The 21,664-nt window shown below is 35.5% G+C and overlaps 2 protein-coding genes across 5 annotated transcripts; both read right to left on the bottom strand.

The window, feature by feature from the left end:
* Positions 1–2,173: 2,173 nt before the first annotated feature.
* NOF1 (U3 small nucleolar RNA-associated protein) lies at positions 2,174–12,526 on the bottom strand. Of its 2 annotated transcripts, XM_089624227.1 has the most exons (25): positions 12,336–12,526; positions 12,136–12,246; positions 11,864–11,993; positions 11,441–11,538; positions 11,031–11,202; positions 10,216–10,360; positions 9,566–9,689; positions 8,930–9,030; positions 8,372–8,503; positions 8,043–8,123; positions 7,150–7,334; positions 6,707–6,779; positions 6,022–6,081; positions 5,896–5,934; positions 5,712–5,800; positions 5,478–5,542; positions 4,813–4,859; positions 4,515–4,574; positions 4,005–4,076; positions 3,655–3,684; positions 3,447–3,541; positions 3,233–3,338; positions 3,024–3,086; positions 2,838–2,909; positions 2,174–2,454 (listed from the first exon to the last, which is right to left on the bottom strand). In XM_089624227.1, exons 1-25 carry the CDS (start codon positions 12,361–12,363, stop codon positions 2,380–2,382), a joined length of 2,253 nt encoding a protein of 750 aa, XP_089480353.1. In that variant the 5' UTR covers positions 12,364–12,526; the 3' UTR covers positions 2,174–2,379. The 2 variants fall into 2 exon arrangements, with proteins under 2 accessions (XP_089480353.1, XP_089480354.1); XM_089624228.1 differs by lacking the exons at positions 2,174–2,454; positions 2,838–2,909; positions 3,024–3,086 and having other exon boundaries at positions 3,238–3,338; positions 3,430–3,541.
* A 2,516-nt stretch (positions 12,527–15,042) lies between these two features.
* CPUorf7 (transcription factor bHLH155-like protein) lies at positions 15,043–20,876 on the bottom strand. Of its 3 annotated transcripts, none has more exons than XM_089621923.1 (11): positions 19,859–20,876; positions 19,431–19,604; positions 19,253–19,337; positions 19,082–19,123; positions 18,179–18,235; positions 17,910–18,029; positions 16,558–17,739; positions 16,353–16,454; positions 16,120–16,269; positions 15,802–15,927; positions 15,043–15,423 (listed from the first exon to the last, which is right to left on the bottom strand). In XM_089621923.1, exons 1-11 carry the CDS (start codon positions 19,957–19,959, stop codon positions 15,334–15,336), a joined length of 2,229 nt encoding a protein of 742 aa, XP_089478049.1. In that variant the 5' UTR covers positions 19,960–20,876; the 3' UTR covers positions 15,043–15,333. The 3 variants fall into 3 exon arrangements, with proteins under 3 accessions (XP_089478049.1, XP_089478050.1, XP_089478051.1); XM_089621924.1 differs by having other exon boundaries at positions 16,120–16,260; XM_089621925.1 differs by lacking the exon at positions 19,859–20,876 and having other exon boundaries at positions 19,406–19,546.
* Positions 20,877–21,664: the final 788 nt, after the last annotated feature.

The raw sequence follows: 21,664 nt of genomic DNA, 5'->3' as shown, positions 1-21,664 counted from the left end.
GTGCTACTAGCGCATCAAATCACATCAAAACTTCAAAATTAATTGTTCTTGGATGAGAATAATATTGGGATGGGTGCCATGATTTTTTATTATTATTATTATTACTTTCAATAACGTATTTTTGCATCACAACACTGGATTCAGCGATCAAGTCTTGTTTATTTTCTCATTTTGACTTGAGATTCGCCCAGATAAGTCAAAATTCCAACACGGAAGATGAGTTGAAATTCTAGTGCGAAAGTTAAAATTTGTGAATTTACCAAGTTCAATGGGTAGGGAGTCGAACTAGAGAAAGATGGAGTCTTTTGGGCGACAGTATGCGAAGAAAATAAATGTAGAGTTAAATGTTAAATACACATCTTATTTGTATTTGAACTCATGATTGCCAATTTTAAATCCATACGTGATTTTGAAACGTTTCATTCAGTTTTTATCTATTTTATCACTTCTTTCAAATTGACATGTACCCCAAAAATATCGAGATCCATTTTTTTTATTTCTACAATTGATTTCTTTTTTTAAGCTATATTTCGTTAGTTCTGTGCCAAAAAGTGATACACTTTCCCGAATAGTTGACCATGCGTAGCTTTGTTATTGTTTTTTTTTTTTTTTTTTTTTTTTTTTTGTGAGGAAAATTGGCTCAAGGCCTGTCATTGAGGCATATCAGCCTTGATCAAAGAAATAAGCTCAGGAGGAACACTCTCCTCTCAAACCTAGTCTGCAGAGGCTCTAGCACCCCTTTTCGCCAAACAGTGGGCAATAAAATTACAATTCCTCGAATGATAGCTGACATTAAAAACAGAGAAAAAAAAAGTCATGAGCGATCGGATATCCGCCACGACCGCACCAGCCTCCAAATTGCTCCGACGATCTCCGACGATTAAAGAAACTGCCATCAAGCAGTCCGTGTGAACTATGATCTTCCCGAGCCCCCTTCCAATGGCTAGCTTGATTCCTCTCAACACCGCGAGAAGTTCTGCAACCAAGGGCGAGAAGGGCCGGGCATAGGGGAACGCAAAAGACGCCAAGACATCCCCGTCGCTCGATCGGAAAATGCCGCCGACCCCGCACCTGTGTTGTTCGGTCAAAATTGCCGCATCCACCGATAAATCCACCACATCGTCGAGAGGAGGAGACCAGGTTTGTCGGAGTGTGATACCCTCCGAAGGGTTCGCCTTCCCACACAAATTCGCTTGCCGATAGCCATTCAAAAAAACCCGCCAACCAATTGACGAGGTCAATCAAGTTCCGGTCTCGACCTGTGAACAAGTTGTCATTCCTTCTATTCCACGCACTCCGCGCAAGCACGATAAAGCAGTCGTAGTCCTCCCTTGATAGCCTCTCCTTCATTTTTCATAAGGAAGCCAATCATATCCCCGGAGAAGCTCTCTTTGATATCCGCCCACCAACCAATGACTTTTCAGAGTGGTGAAATCTTCCGACAGCTCCATATAGCTTGGAAGTTGGATTCCGTCGCCTAACCACACCTCGAGCACCTGGGGTCTGACCAGAAGTGAGCCATCCTCTAGCCAAGCGCCAAATGAAGGTGCGTATCTTTGGCGAAATTTTGAATTTCCACAACTCGGTCCACCAGTGGGTCGTCGAGCTCGGGTTTGACGAAGTTCCACTGGGCTGGAGGTCGCTCAACAATCTGTAACCACTCTTCACCGAGTAGTTTCCGTCGTCGGTGTAGTCCCAAACGAGAGCATCCTCCCGGTCCCTCAAACCATCAGGAATCTTGAGAATCTCAATGATGTCCGTCTCCGAAAACCACTCTGGAATTAGAGCCTCATTCCAAAGACCACAAGGAAGTTTTAATTTCGACAATAATCAAGCTAAAATATCAATTAAAGATGTTCTCACACATTTAATTGAATGAATCTGTACGAAATGAGTACCGAGTCTGTTTTTTTTTTTCACGGCAGATCTGTGTGGGCTTAGAACCAACAAACCTCATCATCAAGAGAGATTGTTACCATCTTCTGCGGGATTTTACAATTGAAAGAGTAAAGAAATCTCAACCACAGAGCCATGACATCGTACAAGGAAATCCTGGTACTGTGGCCGTGGTTAAAATGATCGAATGAAAGTGGAAGATGGAATCAAGGAAAAAAAAAAATTTGACTTTCAGATGTGCTCATTTACGAATACGTCCAAAGCTTATAAACGGAAGTGCTAAAAGAGAATACTGCTGATTTCTATAACTTATAAATGATAATTAAATTAGAGTTCCAACTACAACATTATTACGCTTTTAGCTTCAAAGATCAGCAGGTAAAACTAAACACCCAAAAAACTGATCAGATATAATAAAATAAATGAACCAGCTATGTCGTTCACAGCTGGAATAATCTGTGTCAATTGGCCTGTAAATAGTCGTCAACAGAAAACAAACATATCCTTCTCAGATTTCAGCATTCTTTTTGCATCTACTGTTCCTACAATTCTCTGCAGCTGTACGTACACAAAAAGAACTAGGATAAGAATGAGCAAATCTATATAAATCAATTAGAAAATTACTTCTCAACATGTATATATAAAAATTTAATTCAGTTTCCTGGATGATATATATAACCTTATTATCAATATTAAAAAAATATTGCATTATAGTTTTACCAAAACCCTATACTCTTTTTTGTTTAATAATTTACATTACAAGTGAAAGGCCAAACCTAACTAACTACTAGTAGATAGAAGCATGAAGTTAAGACAGTTAATAACACTTGAAAAATTCTAAATAGCCTACTGATTAAAAACCCTCTATACAAGTTATTTGCTACAAATACAGTAAAAAAAATTAATAATAAGTAAAACAATACAAAGCTGGTAATGAATACCCGAAGTTGATCGTAAGGAGAAAAGAGTGCGGTGCTTCTAACAGTATCGGAATCCTCGAGCATATTGACCATCTGAACATACGAAAAGGGGTTAGCATATTTAAATGAGAGTTTTATTAGAAAGAAACAAGCATTAGAGAGCTTAAAGTGGCTTCAGATGATGAAAAACACTGTGATCCTGCATACCTCAGTGTAGAACTCCTTGCGTTCTGGTAGCGAGTAGAAAAACAAATTCTTAATGCCACGAATCTAATGAAACACAAGTGGACATGTTAGGATTAAAAAATACTGAACCTGAATGGTCATTTTTCAAAAGCAAAGACAACCATATAGTCCAAGAAGAAAAAAAAAAAAAAAAACACACACACACACACACAATTTAGCAATCAAAGGACCTTGTATCTGTGGTAGTAATGCATCCTCTCAGTGTAGAGCAGAATCCTTTTCTTCCCACCAAAAAACCAAACTCGAGCTCTTGAAATATTTTTTGGATTTGTATACCTGAAGTGCATGGCCATAATTTTGAGCATCAAAAATAATAATAATAAAATAAAATAAAAAAAGTTGCGCTGATATATAGATATTGAAGAACGCGAAGCAGCTTCTCACTCAGAAAGTAGGCAAAATGATGCATCCTGCGACTTCAAAAAGTTCCGAATTCGAACAAACTCAAAGTACGAACTAATGAATATCATGATGCCCGTCTATGGAAGCATCCACAAGGTTTTTTATAACATGAAAGAGAGAAAGAAATCAGTACTTAATCAAGTTATCATGAACTGTGCAAGCACAAATATTAGCTAGCGAAGCCAATTACCTGGGAAGAATCTTTAATCGTTGGGAAAACCTGCAACAGGAAATCCGAATTAAGACATTTCAAAAAACTAAAAAAGAAATAGATGATTTTATCATAGAATCTCTCCGGATATTGACACATCGACTGTTCACAATAAAAGGAGTAGCACATCCAATCATTAGTGAAGAAAGTGAGAAAATTTAAACCCTCTAGATGTTAAGGAAGAAAAGAATCAGAGAAACGACCTTTTAAAGCAAGTTGTTGGTACCTCACAGGAAATTGGTAGAAAATACAAGGAAAATCAGGCAAACATAGATTGGCCTGTGAAGATAATATACAAGCTAGTTTATAACTTGTAGAGAATAGAATACCTTCTTCGAGAAATATTCAAGGCGTGCATCATCAATATTCGCTATGGAATCTGCATCAAATCGCTGGTATATCTGTAAGGTCACAAGGGAAAAAATTAGCTTAGCTTGCAAAGGGTGTTCACACCATGAAGGATGACGATTTTGTTCAAATAACAAAGCTAAGCAAATCTTTCTGGTTAAAATTTTATTATTCAATGTCATCCTTGAATTATCATTACATTACCCATGAAAAGAACTTAATTATCAAAAAGTATCGGTTTCTTTTAATAATAAAAATTATGGGGAGCTACTTAATTGTCCACAAACTTAGCTAGCTCAATTCTTTTATTCTCACATATTTAAGATAAGATACTGATTCAGGAAATGATTATTATTATAATTATTTTGGACATACGGTATCTTTTTACGGTACTGATAAAATTTTCTGGTGTTTCTTTTTTTTAAAAAAAATATTTTGGACATATCAAAGTCTAGCAGATGTGTACATAAGTTGGAAGTGTTTTTACTTACCTGTTGAACCGGAAGGAGAACCTTAGAAAGGACACTTTTATACTCGCACGCCAACTTTACCTTTATACAGAGGAAAAAAAAATGTTTTTCAGAATGTCAAATTTTAAGTTACAGATAACATGAAATCTAAAATGTATATATAATTATTTTTCTAGCCTGAAACAATCAGGAACGCTGTATTAACTTTAGAGAGGTAATTATCCAAATTCATGTCTTCTTCTTTTTCTACTTTTTGTTGCATATTGCCACTACTTCATAATCAGCCTTACAAAAAATTATAAACAAAAATAGAACACACCTTTCCTCGGTAATTAACGCATTGGTGATTAAAGAACGCATTCATATCTGCAACAACATATACAAAGTGAAACGTAACAATCAAAAAACCAGATTTTTTTTTTTTGAAACAAGAATGGTTATATTAACAGGCTGAAAGCCACTTTACAAAAAGGGAGTGCAAAACGCACTCCAGACCAAAACTTAACCTCCCACAACAAACCGGGAGGTCGGTCAGTAAAGGAACCAAAATTACAAAGGAAATCCTAAATATTTATATTTATATCCAAAAGAGATTTATATTTCTCAAACCAGATTTTGAAATCTACAACAGAAACATTTAATTATTTCTCAAACTGTTATGACTTAAGAGTTAGAAGACACCAGATATTCGCTTCAAGGAAGAATGATTAACCTGAGTTTTATATCTATCGAGGAAAAAAATTCCTCGTATATTTTAAAATCCATCCAATTTAGCTGCATCTAACACTAAACTTGTCCGTAGGCTGTTCCTTCGTTCAAGAGTGAGGCCGTAGCTAGGGTTTATGATCAGTTTCTATATATGGCATTTTGAGGTTTCTTCAAGTAGCGTGGCCAACATTCTCAGTTAATAAGAGTAAAATAGGCATTCCAGCTATCTCATAATCTGTAATACAGAGACAGTACGTGAAGAGCCTTGAATCTTACCTGGGTTTAAATGAGAAGAAAGCAAGATTGTTTGCCTGTAAAATTTTGCATACCCTTCAAGGTACCTATACAAGGTAGAGAAAAATTTAAATGGTCTTTTTAGGAAACGAGATACAGTTTTTTTTATTACATATATTCAGCGTTCATGAAAAAAAATGATTGCTTGAAACAAACAAAAAGAGGAAACCAGAAAAAGAAATGAAAAAACTTTAGGATGCAAACAATGGTACACACCATGGTCTTATGCGCATGATATCAGTTCCATGCTGCTTTGATGGTAAGGCGTTCAAGTGTTTAACAACAGACGACAAATTGGACCAATTCTGGATGTTTTACCAACATGAAAAGTTAGATTGAATATATATACAATTACATGTCGAGTTTAGAAAAGAAAAGAAAAATAGAATCCAAAATGTACCTGCATTGCTATCACCTCAGCATAATCTATAACCAGAATCTGTTCATGCAATTATAATACCACCGTAAGATTAAACGTTAAACCATACAATTCAAACTAGAGATGCAAAAATGAATACGCCCATACCTCTATAGAAGAAAGATAATCAACATCTTTTTGCTTGTCTCTATCAACATGCCCCAATTTCTGACCAAAAACGATTAAAATGTCGAGTCGGTAACAGTACACAACATGTCTTGTAAAAATTCACTAATATACCTTAAGGATCCAGAGTCTGTTCATCAGGTATAATGTAAAAATAATAGTTATTAGTGAATAGGTTCCTAAATGCTACAACGTTGGCTGGTTTCCACACAGCATCCTGATAAACTTAACCACTTCTAGTAAGTTAACATTCCACAAACCCATTTTTAGATCAACTTTCTATACAATTTTACATATTTTATTATACATATGGTTTCTCTCCTGGTTCTGAAGTTCATCTTAGTCTTGATTGTGTCTGTTGTCATGTATTGTCCCCAGATACTATTGTAGAAAAGAAACCAGAAGTTGAGGAAACAATCGATCATTTTGTTGACACCCATGGAAGGTAAAGTTTTACAAATAATTGAGTTATTCTGTTAAGCTGTTAAGCTATGCAGTTGAAAATTTTAAACAGAAACTACAATGTAATCATATGTAGAAAGATAAACATACAAACTACCGGAATGGTTTTTGGAACAAGCAATATTGGCAGAGGATTGGATTAAGATATTCCTTGACGTAAAAAATTAGTTTCAACTAAAAATGAGAGAAAAAGCCAAGTACTTACAGAAACCAAACCGACAGCAGAACCAACTATAATGTCTGACGTGTAAAAATCACTGAAAAGCTTTATGCTTCGCCTGCCAAAAAATGGATAACAATAACTTTTAATATCAACTGCATTTTTTTATAAAAGAGACGAGCTTCTAAAATGAAAACAAAATTGCTACACAATTACATAGAATACATTAATTTGTAGGATAAGAATTCAAAAGAAGACTGGGGACACGTATAAAAATCTCTGAAGTAAATCCCTGGGGAAAACTATGCAATACTTGCACAATTGCTTCCACATTTAGTAATCTTGAACAGCTTAGAAACCATAACCTAAACTTCCCAAGTAACAAGAAGTTCCATTAACTTATTTAGAAGTTCCAATCAGAGATGTAGAAGAGACTTAGTGATCCTGAAGCCAAAATGAAATGATCATTGTCATGTGATGATACTTACTTGGTGAACTTGATGCCAAATACAAAGTCATCGGCATTATTCCCACTAAATAGTGATTCAAAGTCGGAGGGTTTTGAGGAGGTTTTAGACTTTTGAATTCCACATGCTTCCCCTTCCTCCTCACTCTCTTCGAGCTTTTCTGTTCCAAACTTTTTATAGAACCGTTCCATGTGTTCTGTATTCACCTGACGAATTCATACCATTATTTAAAGTTGCCATAACTATATTTTATATTTTATTTTCACAAAAGGAGACTAGAAATAGTATTAAAAAATGAAAAGGCGTAGATGCAATAATAAAAATAAAAATAACAACTAAGTATAAGACATCTCCTTTCCAAGATAAATCATTTAGATTTAGATTCAGAGTATCAAGTTAAAGATAACGAAAAATCATTCTTGCAAAGAGAAAATACCATATGCAACTATTTTGCAAAATTGACTGGAATATCATAGTTAAAAGTAAGACTTTGCATAATAATTATAATAACCTACTACTACAAATATTATTAACATTATTATTCTTATAACTATTATAATTATTATGGTCTTCTAGATAAATAGCAACTGGACACAAATAAAATTGTAAAATAGCCAAGGTTTGTCTAAAATCAGAAAAATAACCAAACCTTGATAAAAAAAAATTGAAAGTACCCAGGTCAGGTGTACACAAATATTTACCCTTGTATATAATCCATATACAGGGGTGAATAGTATCCACCCTTGTATATAAACATACAGGGTAAATATTTTATCTGCTGTGTCAAAGGCTTTTTCCAATTATTCTTAAATGATTACTTTGTCCAATTTTGTCATACTAATAAAACGGTGTAACGATTACAAAAAAAAAAGTATTAGATTACCCATATGATTCACCTTAAGACATGGCATTACCTTGTGAGATGAGGGTGCAAGTTGAATAAGCCTCTTAACAATACGCAACGCAATGCTTGCAAGTGGCAAGAGAATTAGAACCTGTCGTATGCAAAAAGAAAATAAATATAATCATGGCGTCTTAAAATAATTTATGTGCAACAGATGGATGCTCTTGAGATTTTAAGTCGCTCCGACTTATTATGACTTCTAACAAATGCAAAATGACAAACTAGATTTTATGTGTTTACATTACATAGTGTCATACCGTTCCTGCCAAAATTATCAACCATATTTAAACAAGTAATCAACACAATCACCGAAAGAACAATGCAAGCAATTAACACTACCTTGGGACGAGTAAATCCCTGATCAAGCAAGCTAACATCATCTGGTAAAACATCCTTGGCATTTTCCTGATGCTTGGCGACTTTAGCGTCATTCTTTAATACAAGATCTCTAGTTCTGAAAATGTGATTAAGCTGCACAAAAATACTTTCATGAATAATTTCAAGAAACAATTCACAGATTCCTGACCTCAGACAAGCTAACAGTATTTCGCAGCAATTGTTTTTGTTGGAAACTAAAGCACGTTCGGGTTCAAATAGCATGGAAAAGATTCTTTCAGAAAGGCGATTTGGCCGCACTCTAGAATATTGAGAGAGAGAACAAAAAAATCTGCAAAACTCGGATTTATGAGAGATGAGATTTCAGCTTCACGTGGGGCTTTGTAAAAATAAAAGCTTTTAACGATGATCAAGTATCTTTAATAGTTTCGCATGACGAGGATGGGGAAAATTTACTAGAGTGAGCATGTTTTGATTGCTTTAGGTATTTTGCTTTGAGAATAGCTAGCCAAGCATCACACTACACTACAATATCTACAAAAAAAAATGCAGTGCGCTCACACAGTGCATTATATAGCCGTCCCTTGTACTGGAGTCTTGTTCTGAACCTTTGAGGTAAAATGGCTTCTTGTTGGAGTGCAATATATCACAATAGCTGTTGCCTGTGACAAAAAACAGAAGAAATTAAGAGTTCTCTCTGGAGGGGGAAATATATTAGGATGCAAAAACCCTAAGTAAACCCCTATGATCACGAACTAACCCAACCATCCAAGACAGAATAATTTTAATTATTCAGGTTTTTACAATTATCTATGAAAGCAAAACATGTATTACAAAAAAAACAAAAACAAAAAATTGTTATGCAACAATTCTAAAACAAATATTACACCAGAAAACCAACAATAAAATACAACAGAAAAATATGTTTCTTCTTCTGGTAGGTTATGGTTTCCGGAGTAATATTGCAGCCATCATTTAAGTAATAGCAACCTATCTTAAAACCTGTATTTATACATCTGCTATCAATTAATCCTCGGTTTACCATTCCATTACTGTTCTCACTTTGTAAGAAAATTTCCACATTGATCACATTACGTGTTTAGTTTAAATTACAGAGCCAGTAATTTCCCTTGTAGGGAAGGAAAAAAAAAAAAAAAAAAAAAAAAAAAAAAAAAAGAGCTAAACAGGCGCACTTACATAAAGTGAAAAAGTAATTTTGCTTTGAAGAATGAAAGTCGTCGCCACCAGACGTCTTGTACAAATCCAACCAATGTTTGTATAGTTTAGGCACCATATAACGACAGTCCTTGACATCAGCATCCTGAAAGAAAGAAGAAAAAATGAAAATATAAGGGCAGACTATAAACAACAATTTTCTAGTTGGAAAACAAATTAAACAGGTTGGAACACAGTTCCGTAAACAGCAGAGCGCTAAGAAGATTTCATCATTTGGGTGGCTACATTGAATGTAAAGCTCATGAAAATGACGCATAAGATAATCGAGATCTGTAAGGCGTTATAATAATTTTTTTTTTTTTAGAAGAAACTCAATTAAAATAAAGAGGGAAAAGAAAGCTTTTACTATGAAAAAGCAAGATACAAGCTAAAGGGCACTAGGCCAATCTCTAGAAAGGGAAGCCAGGCTGTAGGAACGAAACTCGGGCTCAAGGGTAGCAAGCCAAAAACCAATATTGCAGAATAAGGCGTTATAATAATAATAATAATAATAATAATAATAATAATAATAATAATAATAATAGAAGCTGATAAACCACTGTCAGAAACAGTAAATTATATTACATAGTTATAAGATTTCTGTCCCATGTACAATAGAATATGGTACTTACGTTAAGAACACACTCCCCGGTGCCTGTCCACCTACAATTTGACATCCCAACAACAGGAACTTCCCACTTATACTTCAATTTCTTTGTGGGAAGATTGTCAGCATCGTCTTTTGATAGCATGTGCTCCAAGTGAATGTTAAAGGGACTGCACAGTTGGGAAAGTTAGAACAATGTCACATGAGTACTTGTATATAGCGTGTGATATATATAAAAATGAAGTTATAGGAATCACTAGGCATAATAACAAATAAATCTTGCATTAAAACCACCTGCCACTCTAGATTCAATACAGAACTATTTGTGTTCCATATGGAAGTTGCAGGTATCCGGAAGTTTCATACATACAAAGTCTGCAGAGAGTTTCTTTTCTGAAAAGATGCTACTGTATTACTCGTTGTAGGTTAAAAGGAGTAGCTTAAATATTACACAAATCAGGTCATAAGACTCTGTAAAGTAAAGACCAGTTCCTCGTGAAATCTGAAAAAACAAAAGCTTTGATTTCCTCTACCCTATCGGAAATGGAAAAAGCCACAACGTAGTTTATTTTCACCAGGCACATTATGAAATAGCAAAGTTCTCATATTCCCTTCAGAGGCTTTAATAGGCAAAACATTAAGAGAATTAACTTTGTCCTGAATTGTGTTCAATCAGAAGGAATGATGCTATTGGGCATAGTTGATGTGATTTAGGCTTATTACTTATTTTCAGAGGGATTCTCTCGTCTAAATTTTTATCTTTTCTTCACTTATCTGCCAAGGGCTTTACTAAATAAAGACTAAAAAATTTATAAAAAAAATAAAGTTATGACAATGTACCTTAAATTCATTGATGTCGGAGCAGTGGAGTCATTACCAAATTGAGAGTCACGGTCTGTTTCTGAATCTGAGGTATCTTTCTCATCTTCAGTTTCATCATCTTCGCTCTGCTGCTTACTGTCAGATATTTCAGCTTGGCGCTCATCTTCCATCAGAGCTTCATCGTCGGCATCTGCGAACAAAATAGGCATAACCACTTTGCCATATACTTTAAGAGGACAAACCCAATAACAACATTTTCTCTCTTTTTATAAATATAAATAAATAAATAAAATCTTCTAAAAATACGGTATTTGTTGTAACACTTAGTACACCACCAACAACCTAAGCATAAGAAGCGGAACATTCATCATCAAAAGGTTACATTGTACAGATCCCTAAGCTACTGTAATTAAATTGTCCAAAAATACCTTCATTGCCATTCACCTCCTCCTCGGAACTCGAAGATTCATCACCATCATCCTCGTACTCTGCTTCTGCGTCACTTATCCCTTCTTCTTCTCTTTGTCTATACAAACAAACATGACAATTCGTTACTTGAATTTGGATTTCGTATTTACTTCTTTTTATCAGTAGAGGCATTAGGAATCATAAAAGTTTATCCTCAACAAGCTAGTCAAAACTATCTCCAGGAGCAAAATAACTTGTACCGAGTCTTGGAATAAGAATAGAATCAATTTAATTCATAAACAATAGTAAATAAAATTCATTCGCTTTGCAGAGAGTCAAAATAAGACCTTTTTTCCGTTTCCATGAACGAAACACAAAAAGTTACCCAAAACAAGACATCAATTAATATTAAATCTAAATCTTCAACTGAAAGACTGTATTACCTCTGTTTATTAGCAGAGGCCACAGACTTATTGGACGAGCCCAAAATATCCAACAACTTTTCATACGTAGACGGCTGTTTATATATCAATTCCTCCACGGGATTAATATCTTCGTTTTCCACCTCGGAGTCTGAAATCAACTCCCATATAAGATTGCTGAGTTTTTCAATTGATAAACGAATTTTCTTTATGGTCATGAAAAAAAAAATTACATCATGAAAAATGAAACCGAAAAGCTTAAGAATCAAATACACAAAAACGATAAGACGTGCCTGGGGGACTAGACGATGGGCTTTGGACTACCCTCTCTTCTTTCTCATGGCGAGCTCTCTTGCCACGTCCTCTGGAATCCAACTTTCCGACCTTTTCAGGTCTTTTGAAACCTAGTTTTCAAAAGAAGAACCAAGTTATAGCACAGCCGTAATTAAGTCACTGAGAACCAGTGTCGCATTTCAAAGAATAAAGAACTTACTGCTCTTCTTTCCGAACTGCCTCCCCATCGAAGAGGACGACGTTTAATTCCTCTTCTCTGCTTCTCGGCAGCAACAACCCTAGCTCCCTGGAGCTTAGTTCCTCTCCGATTATTTCTTCCGGCGACGCTCGGTGGTTTCGCTCCGGTTTCTTAATAGCGCGAAAAGGCCGTTCAACTATAAGAAAACGAGAAGTAATGAGATTCTCTGGGGTCAAAGAGTTGGGCTAGGTTCGTCAGTAAGGAAAACAATTAGGGCCAGCTCTGGTCCTTTATGGGCTCAAAAAGCCCGGTCCATTAAAAAAAATAAAAATAAAAATTATGGCCGGCCACTCCTTCTTTCTTCTTTCTTCGTTCTTTTCTCTCTCTTTTTTTCATAGACAGATTCTCTCTATCTCTCTCTCTCTTTTCTTTTTTTAAGTTTATGTAGGTTTAGAATTAGCTATATATAGCTAGACCCTAAAATTTCAGAAATTTGAATATTTATTAAAAAAAATTATTCCAAAAATCAATTTGATTAATTAATTATAGGATAAATTCGGTAAAAAAAAATAAAATAAAAAATAAAAAAAAAATGAACTCCACTTGTCATATAATATTAATTGTCATATAGTAATAGAACAAGGTATAAATTTGCATAATTTTAAAAATGAGCGTATAAATTCGCATAATTAAAACTATCATTTTACAAACTATAAAATGTTGGCATATTTTTCGGACAGCTGAAATGCGAGGGTATTATTTTGTAGAAAAATAAAAAGTGAGCGTATTAATTTGTAGTTTAATTTAATTCTATAATGTTCGATTATGTTTAGCTCGAAACACCGAATACAATTTTCATAAATCTTATGAATGCGGATAAACTACGAAGAAAAAAGTCCATTTCAAAAGCCTTTTAGCATATCCTCAAAACACTTAAAAATATCAAAGATTCATATGCTACCGATACTTAGAAGCTATTGTAATGTGTACTTGAATTTGATGTGAACTTCGATGGTGTTTGGATGGACTCTCCGGGTAATTCTAATTGACCCAGGGCTCTCCAAATCTCCTCAGGACTACACAATACAATTGATTCGATGTCTAATCCATGATTGTTATATGATAAGTTAGGGAGATAGACATTAATACTTAGTTAGGGGTTAGTATGATAATATGATTAGTTGTAATAGAGTATAAAATAGAAGGGAATGGGAAAAAAAATGTATCGATTCAATTGTATTTGTGTATTCTGTGATGAATGAAGGGATTATTCATAAACTATGACATCCACACTAGTTGAGGACTAAAATTCAATATGTCTAATTTAATCCAAAACTATGATTATCTTGCATTTTTTTGTACAAAAATACTCTCAGTAAAATATTCTTTTGTTTTAATTTTCGTTTTATTTACTCTCTCTCTCTCTCTCTCTCTCTCTCTCTCTCTCTCTCTCTCTCTCTCTCTCTCTCTCTCTCTCCTTGTGCTTAGCTAAGAAGGATTTCACATTTTTCAGTGGCTTCATGCGCAAGATCGATTCTTAGAATTTTGAAAAGTTTGTAAAAAAAAAATTTGAAAAATCTGGGAAATCGTTGAAGATTTGTTGACATCGTTGTCTTTAAATTCACATCAATGTCAATAAATTTTCAAAGGAAGGCAAAAATGTAAATAAATCTTTAAACGAATCCGCAAATTTTTATTTTTTCCCAATTTTTACAGATTTCCAAAAGCAAAAAAAATCTTCCCGGTGACCTTTCTCTTCCTCGCTTAGGGCTAGGTAATCCTAGGATTTATAATAACGTGGGTTAGTTTTTTTTTTTTAAGAGAAATAAGAGAAAAAAAAACAGAGAAAATTGATAAAGGGTAAAAAGATAATTACACAAAAAGTGTGGTCATAGTTTTGGATTAAATTAGATATATTGGATTTTGGTCCTAAGCTAGTGTGGAGGTCATAATTTAGGAATAATCACATGAATGAATTTGGAGAGTCATGGGTTGAGTATTGTTGTCAATTGAGCCAGGTCGTATGTGGGCTTACCGGCCCTCTCAATTTTTGAAAAGTTTTGGGCTGGCCCAATTTTTTTTTTCTTTTTTTTTTTTCCAAAAAAAAGGGTCGAATCTAACCGGGTTTGTTGAAGGTCTCAAAAAATCTCAACCCGGGCTGGCCCGGCCCGAGCTCTAAGATCCGATTTGGACCCACCTCTTTTTAAATAAATTAAATATTTTATGTTTGTTTAAAATTTATGTTTTTATGTTTAAAAAGTACTTTTACATATAAACTCAATTTTATTATTAAAGATATAAATGGTTTTGACTAAAAAGTTTGTTGTTCGGATTAAAAGTGTATATTTTGAATTTTTATAAATATTTATTTTTTATTTTTTATGATTATAATTTGTCTTTAGGCCATTTTCAAGTCCAACCCTTGGGGGGTCGAGGGTCGAAGGCTTGGTTCTAGGTTGAGTCTAAGATCTTGTATTTCTTAGGCACGGCCCCTACTAAAAGAGTTTAAGTTGGACCGGTCCCAAACTTTTTTTGGGCTTGAAAAAAAAGACCGGGCCAATCCAACCCAGCTATTTTGACGCATTTAGGCCCGGGCATCTTAAAACTACCCGGAGATTCCATCCAAACTGTCCAAAAACACCCACATCAGAATTCTTATGTCATAAAAAAAATTAAAAATAAAAAACACACACACACACACACTTTTGTAGGGAACCCCGAAAAGAACTCAGAAAAAAACACATGTATAAGTCTATATACCACATGTGCATTTGTTAGTTTCTTATTAAAATAATAGTTCCACAACAAATAGCCCTAAACAGATGAAAGTAAAATATATAAAAAGCGCGCCGTCAATGCATTTCTTGAAACGCAAGGCCAAAAAAAACATTCAAAAGTTCAAAGAAACACGCACACCAAAAGCAAAAAAAAAAAAAAAAAAAAAAAAAAACGTAACCATCGATTCAAAAAGGGAATAATTGATACAGGACAAGAAAACAAGACCACACAAAACCAAGTGTTACTGTTGCACAACAGCATTTTTGGGCTGCAATATTTGCACAAGCGACCACAAGATATCCATTCTGTGCAAGCTCCGGTTGCTCTGTGCCTGCAGTGAGATTAAGAACTTGAGATTAATTCATCTGCAATAACATAATACTGAATCAACCTTATCTAGTTTGAGGTCTACGCATGATGAATCATAATATCCCATACATTTTGAGGTCACAACATATTATTGACCTGGTTAATTCCATGTCATCAATATCCTAAACTTTCAAAAAGTGAAGAGCATATGATCATACAATTTTGACAAGCCATAAGCATATGAACTATAATTATTATATTATAATATGCAAAACTGACATTTATATTTACTACTAGCTGATTTGCGGATATATATATATATATATATATATATATATATATATATATATATTGACAAAGATTAACTGATCTTAATAGGAGAAGAATCCCAAGATCATACCTCAACCACAAAACATATCCATGTCTTCTCGCCGCGGGCTTTCGTTACTCCTTTCAAGATTGTGAGCCCCAAGCTTTTGATAGCTTCTGCTATCTCAAGGAAGTGGCTGCATTCTTCGCACATCATCTGCTCAAAAGTGAAAAAAATAAGTGTGAATGGGAAAGAAAGGCAAAGATCGTGATCATGCACATTCTAGTATTAGGTATCAATGTTATCATCGTATTCGTATCGAAGACAACTCTCCTCACAATCAAAATTCAAAAAAAAAAAAAATAGAGATTAATACACAAACGATATGGATACATTAACTATCATTACCTCCACAACCATTTGCCCGTTTTTGTTCAGATTCTCAACTACGATTGAGCAAACTTTGAGATTGCCTCCCACCTCCACTGCCCAGCTTGAACCCCGTTCATAGGTTGAGGATTCGATCGTCTTTGGCTCCTTTTGACACAGCTGCACATTCTGCAGAATGATTAAAAATGCATTGATTTCATGACACGGAAGGCTTTTACAAACTATTGCAAAGATGTGAACGAGGAACGTACCTTCATATCAGAGTATTTATTCAGCTTGTCAGCATGCTTAGTGATACTCTGCAGATAGAGCATGTGCTTGATCGTGCGCTCTAGCAGTGAATCAATGCTGCACTGAAATATAACCAATAATTTTTAACAAAATATTGCGAAAAATAATTAAAATGAACTTCCCAACTCAAACAAGTCACACCACGAAAGTGCAATGAGATCTTACCTTTCCACCGCTCGGTATTAAATCACGTAGCTCCTTGATACGATCTTGGATCAACTGTCTATCCCTTGGCCTGGGTCTACAGTTCTCCCCAGGCCTAGCCCTCTTTTTATTATTTTTTATCGGCGCTGATGACCTCTCAAACTGCTCATTGCTGGTGCTTGGACAAGATGAAAACCCTCTTGGCGACATCACACCAGTAACACCCGATGAGCTCAGGCAGTGCTGTGTCTCCTCTGCAAAATGGCCACGCTGACCACTTGAATGATTCGATGGATCAGTAATAAGCGTTGCATGGCTTGATGGCTCGGGATAGTTCTCAGCTGTCAACAGAGACTGCACTGACTTGCAGAATGACTTCTCACTCTTCACATCACTTGGATTTTGGCAAACATTAGCTATAACAGCTTCAAGAAGATGCTCTGGATGCGACTCAGAAGTCAACTGGCTACTTCTAACCTGCTCGGGAATTGATACTTCACTTTTCAGCGGTTCCCAATCAAAGCACTTGCTTTTTTTTAGAAAAGCCGGTCCAAGTGCTTCATGGAGCTCATAGCCAGCAGGGAATTTCGACGATGCGCTGGATCCGTCCATGTGGCTCGATACACCTTGAAACTCCGTGTTTCCCATATTTTTCTGTAACATAATATCTGAGGATTCACTTGCGTGCAACACCTCATTTTGGTAAGAATCTAAACTGTTCAATCTAACTCTGTCACAAATAGCAGAATCGATAAGGTCTGAAGGAAAGAATGGAACCACACTGCATGAATTATTTCCCCCCATAACAGATTCATGGGGCGATATATTAACATGGTTCCCAGAACCAATCGCAGAGCCTTTACGGTTATCGATCTCCCTTCCATATTTATTTTTCTCAATTAGGCACATGCCTATTATTCCGTGATTTGCAAGGTCAACAGTATTTGTTTTTGACCGAAGTAACTTGACCTTTTCATCCACCCTTCTAGTGGGTAACTCAAGTGCTCCATGGTTATTGACAACATCAACTGCCATCCCCTCGTTATTATTTGGCAGCGTTGAATTGAAAGAACTGCCATTGTCTCTCCCCAGAAATGGAAATACAGAGAACCAAATATCTGCCTCCTCGCTATTTAAGGTTTGGGGTAAATGGTGCAAGTACTCTGGAACATCTGAAGCGAAACCTTTTGATGTTATACCTTGCTGCGAGCAATAAAATACTTTATATCAATAACACTGTTCTTATAAAAGAGAGGAAAAAGAATAACAGTTCATGTATGACTACCCCACTTGCAGGTACACATACTTTTGAACCAGAAGATCTTTGTATGCATGTGCCACAAACACGCAAGCAGAGATAGTTAAATATTTACCAAGTGCACTGAACTATGTAAACTGGATTGATTTGCATGAGGGTCATGTCCTACAGGAGATTCTGGAAGAGCCATGAAGACATCTCTAATATGAGTGACAAGGTCCATATTTTCAACGACCTGCAAACCCGCCGAAAGTAAGAAATAACAAACAAACCACATTCAAGAACACGTAATGGAATTATGCTTGAATATCTGTTACATTGAAACATATCAGGAACATATTTCTTACTAGAAACCACTTAAAGCAAGAAGGAAATAGAGCGTACTTTATTGAGAGACCCGAGTTGTACAACTCCATGCGGAACAGCTACAACAGCAATAGTCTGCAAGAAAATATCTCTTAGAAAAAAAATGCCTGGTAAGATCTAATGGAAATCGTAGTTTAAAGCACATGAATTCAGCTAAATGGTGTAAAATTGTTACTTTATGTATGGGTGTTGACATGAGCAGCAAAACATAGTCCGTGAAATATACACCATTTACATAGATAATAACTCAAGCAAAAAATGTCAAGGAAGATCTAGTAGAAATCATAGTCTGTGGATTTAAAGATGAGATAACAATGTTGTCCATTAATATTCACCTAGAATTACATAGAACACCTTTGATTGGTTTTTTATTTGTCCATCGGTTGAAACCTATAATGTATGGAAGGAAACTCAAGTACTTTAAGAGAGATCAAACCCCAGATCTCATGGGAGCAAACTGCGAGCCTAAGCACTCAACCCAACTCTCATGGCAACCTAGCTAGCTTTTTGTTTGAATGGCCAGGAAGATTAAATAGGATTCTAAGATCGAAGTCGAGAACAATCCATAATTATGCTACCACCATGAAATTTTTAGATTATATAATGAACGTAATTGTCATTCTAGATTAATCAAATGGGTGGCAACCCTTTAATCTAATATGACTTGATGAATTGTATGTACTACTACTTCTTTCACCTTCCATATGATATCATCAACGGGACACTTAATTCAGTGCATCATAAGAAAGAAAGTCCCTTTCCTTATAATATCATTTCTTATAATATCATTTCTTATATGGAGATGTGTGAAGCTGAACAATATATTAAAGATTTGTGTATAGTCAATGCTATCTTTATTCTTATGTGTTGTATGTGAGCAAAAAAAAAAAAAAAAAAAAATGGAAGAAGAAAGCTGCTTACCCTTATCCCAGCAGAAAATTGATCTTGCCATCCATCAGGGTACTGAAAAAAAAAAAAAAAAAAAAAAAAAACCCCATCAGTTTTTGGTTCATAATACATTTACTAATGGTTCCCATTATCATGAAAAAATGCATACGGCTTGAACCAGTAAAACCGCAGGAAATCATTCACCTTAAATGACGTGCACGTAGTCATTTCAAGATTTTCAGCATAGATCCACTGATGCTTTCCACTCGCAGCAACTTGTCCAACAACCCTGCGAAATTTAAGAATTAAAACCAACCCTCCAATATTAATCCCCTTCTTTTCTTTCATTTGCCTAACCTAATCATCCACAAAGAGAGATTACCCTTCCCCTAAAGAGTGCACATGATAAGACATCTTAGCCACGGCTAATCGAAGAGGGTCGTGTCCGTAAGACCCGTCGTGTAACTTCTTCAATGTCTTCCTCAAGCAATTATTCTCAGCTGGATCGCCATTTTGCCCATTCATGTCACAGTAAGCATCTTCGCAAGTCAATTCCCTGTAATTACCCAAACACAACTACTCGTAAATCACAATTCTCAGCTAATAAGGAAACACAACGTTTATGAAATCAAACAAAAATACCAAAAACACAGAAATGTACAAGATCCAACACAATTTTACACAAAGTATCACAGAATCTATTTTACCAATTACAAAAAGTCGCAACAAATTACAAACCCGAAAGTATAATAAGTACTAACCGAAAGACAGAAACTTTTAACAGTAAAAGTCAATAAAGAGAGGACTCACATTCTAGCACGATATTTGAGCTTCCAAGAAACAGCATATTTCCACTCCGTATTGAAACAGAGCATTCTCAGAATCTGCTGTAGCTCAGAAACACCACCCATTTTTCTCCCAGGAGAACAAAGGTTCTCTCTCAAAATTTCTTTTTTTTCTTTCTGACTCAATAACTCTTTTTTTCTCTAAACACGCGATAAAACTGCCGAACACACCCCTAATTCTAACAGGGGTTAGGGTTTTCGCTCGAAATCACTATAGATATCCCAGTTTCGAAAAAAATTCCAAGTTAGCGGGAATAAAAAGTGAAGACCGTGACCTAACTTCCTCTATATGATCCTCTGCCAGCCTGCTTTCTCCGTAGCCCTGCTCGCGGTTTTATTGGCGGTTCCACCGTCGGTAATAGCAGACGATCCGTGCCCATAGCCCTCACCCGGTAACCTAACTCGAAAACCCCCCAAAAAACGAAACCCTAAAAAAAACTTTCTCTTTCTCAAACTCTCTACGCAAAACTCTTAGTCTCTCGGACTCTCAATTACGCATACGAACATCTCAATGGACTGCGACTCGACACGTGTCGTGAAACTGGCCATGAAATCGAGCTGAGATGCGTTACTCGCTGGTGATGATCTGAGATCGCATTAACTAAAAATCAAAGTCGGGCTTTCGATGCGAAGTGATAGAATTTCTAGCTGATGTCCGACGACATGGATGACCTGAGAGTAGTGGAAATGAAATTCTCGGCGAGTTGATCTATTTTTTTTTTCTTTCTTCACTCGGGAAATGATCTGGTTTTTTAAGGTGTGGAAAATTGACAGATTTCAGAGGCGAGATCTAGTAAGAGGTTTCTTTGTTGCAAGGAAAGACTTTGAGACTTCACTGCACTGCGATAAGAGAATAGTGCAGTTTTTTTTTTTTTTTTTTTTGCTAATTTCTCTGGAGAGAGAGTGAAAAGAACAAAGAGAGAAAGAGAGAGAGGAGCTTCAATGGCTTTTTGCTGTTAGAGAGAGAGAGTTGGAAAATGAAAGAAAATGGAGGTAAGCACTTTATATAGCTGAGCTATTGATATGGGACTTTACTATTTCCACTATAGTTTCCTTTATTTTAGAAATGGGGCTTCTTCTTTTCGAAATTATATAATGAGCCCAAATGCTAATTAAGCGCAGCAACCAAAGCTTGGGTTATTCATCATATAATTTGAGTGGGGGTGAAAAAGGCTATATGTGCTTTTTGGTAGTAAAGGGTGAAGAAATAAAGAAGGCAAGGAGTGTTTTTCATATCACAAGGGTTTTACGATTGGGTGCGTTTGATTTTTCTTTTGACAAGATATATTTATGATTTTTTTTTTTTATGTTGTTGCTATGAGTACCCTTTCTAGGTGGTGTCCATTGATGGCCAACAACATGATGCCCAAGTGTGGAAATTGCTTCATATATTGCCCTCATTTTTCAAGGATAGAATCCTAGCGCCCTTTTAAATTTTCTTTTGAAAAAAAAAAAAGTTCTTCACATCAAAATTTACCCTTTTTTTTAACAATGATTTATTATGCAAAAGTTGTTCATATGTTCCCTTGCTTGCTTTGCCAACCACCCCTTGCAATTCCCAATTTTTAGGTTTTGTTTTCTTCTGAATTGAGTTTGTTGCCATCAAGATGATGAAGTGGTGAAGTGTTGGCCGTTTGATCAAGATGATTATTGTTATTATGTAAACTTGTCAAAAATATATTCTCTTTTTTCTCTCCTTGTAGGACGATGAGTCACTCAAAAAATGTTCTTATGCTCCTATAACATACTCATTAAGTAAATTTTTCCTGCA

Source organism: Urtica dioica, chromosome 8 (genome assembly GCF_054948205.1).
Source record: "Urtica dioica subsp. dioica isolate 48M chromosome 8, U.dioica_male_clone48M_v1_H2, whole genome shotgun sequence".
Taxonomy (NCBI): Eukaryota; Viridiplantae; Streptophyta; class Magnoliopsida; order Rosales; family Urticaceae; genus Urtica; species Urtica dioica.
This window is presented reverse-complemented; position numbering and strand designations above follow the sequence as displayed.

Excerpts from the sequence above, each read along its gene's own strand:
- NOF1 (XM_089624227.1), bottom strand. The coding sequence starts at position 12,363 with ATGGGGAGGCAGTTCGGAAAGAAGAGCA. Across the intron at positions 11,994-12,135 it reads CCCATCGTCTAGTCCCCCAG|ACTCCGAGGTGGAAAACGAA; the intron begins GCACGTCTTATC and ends AGTTGATTTCAG. Across the intron at positions 2,910-3,023 it reads GCAAGGAGTTCTACACTGAG|ATGGTCAATATGCTCGAGGA; the intron begins GTATGCAGGATC and ends TCGTATGTTCAG.
- CPUorf7 (XM_089621923.1), bottom strand. The coding sequence starts at position 19,959 with ATGGGTGGTGTTTCTGAGCTACAGCAGATTCTGAGAATGCTCTGTTTC. Across the intron at positions 19,605-19,858 it reads CTCAAATATCGTGCTAGAAT|GGAATTGACTTGCGAAGATG; the intron begins GTGAGTCCTCTC and ends GGGTAATTACAG. Across the intron at positions 18,030-18,178 it reads AACTCGGGTCTCTCAATAAA|GTCGTTGAAAATATGGACCT; the intron begins GTACGCTCTATT and ends GCGGGTTTGCAG.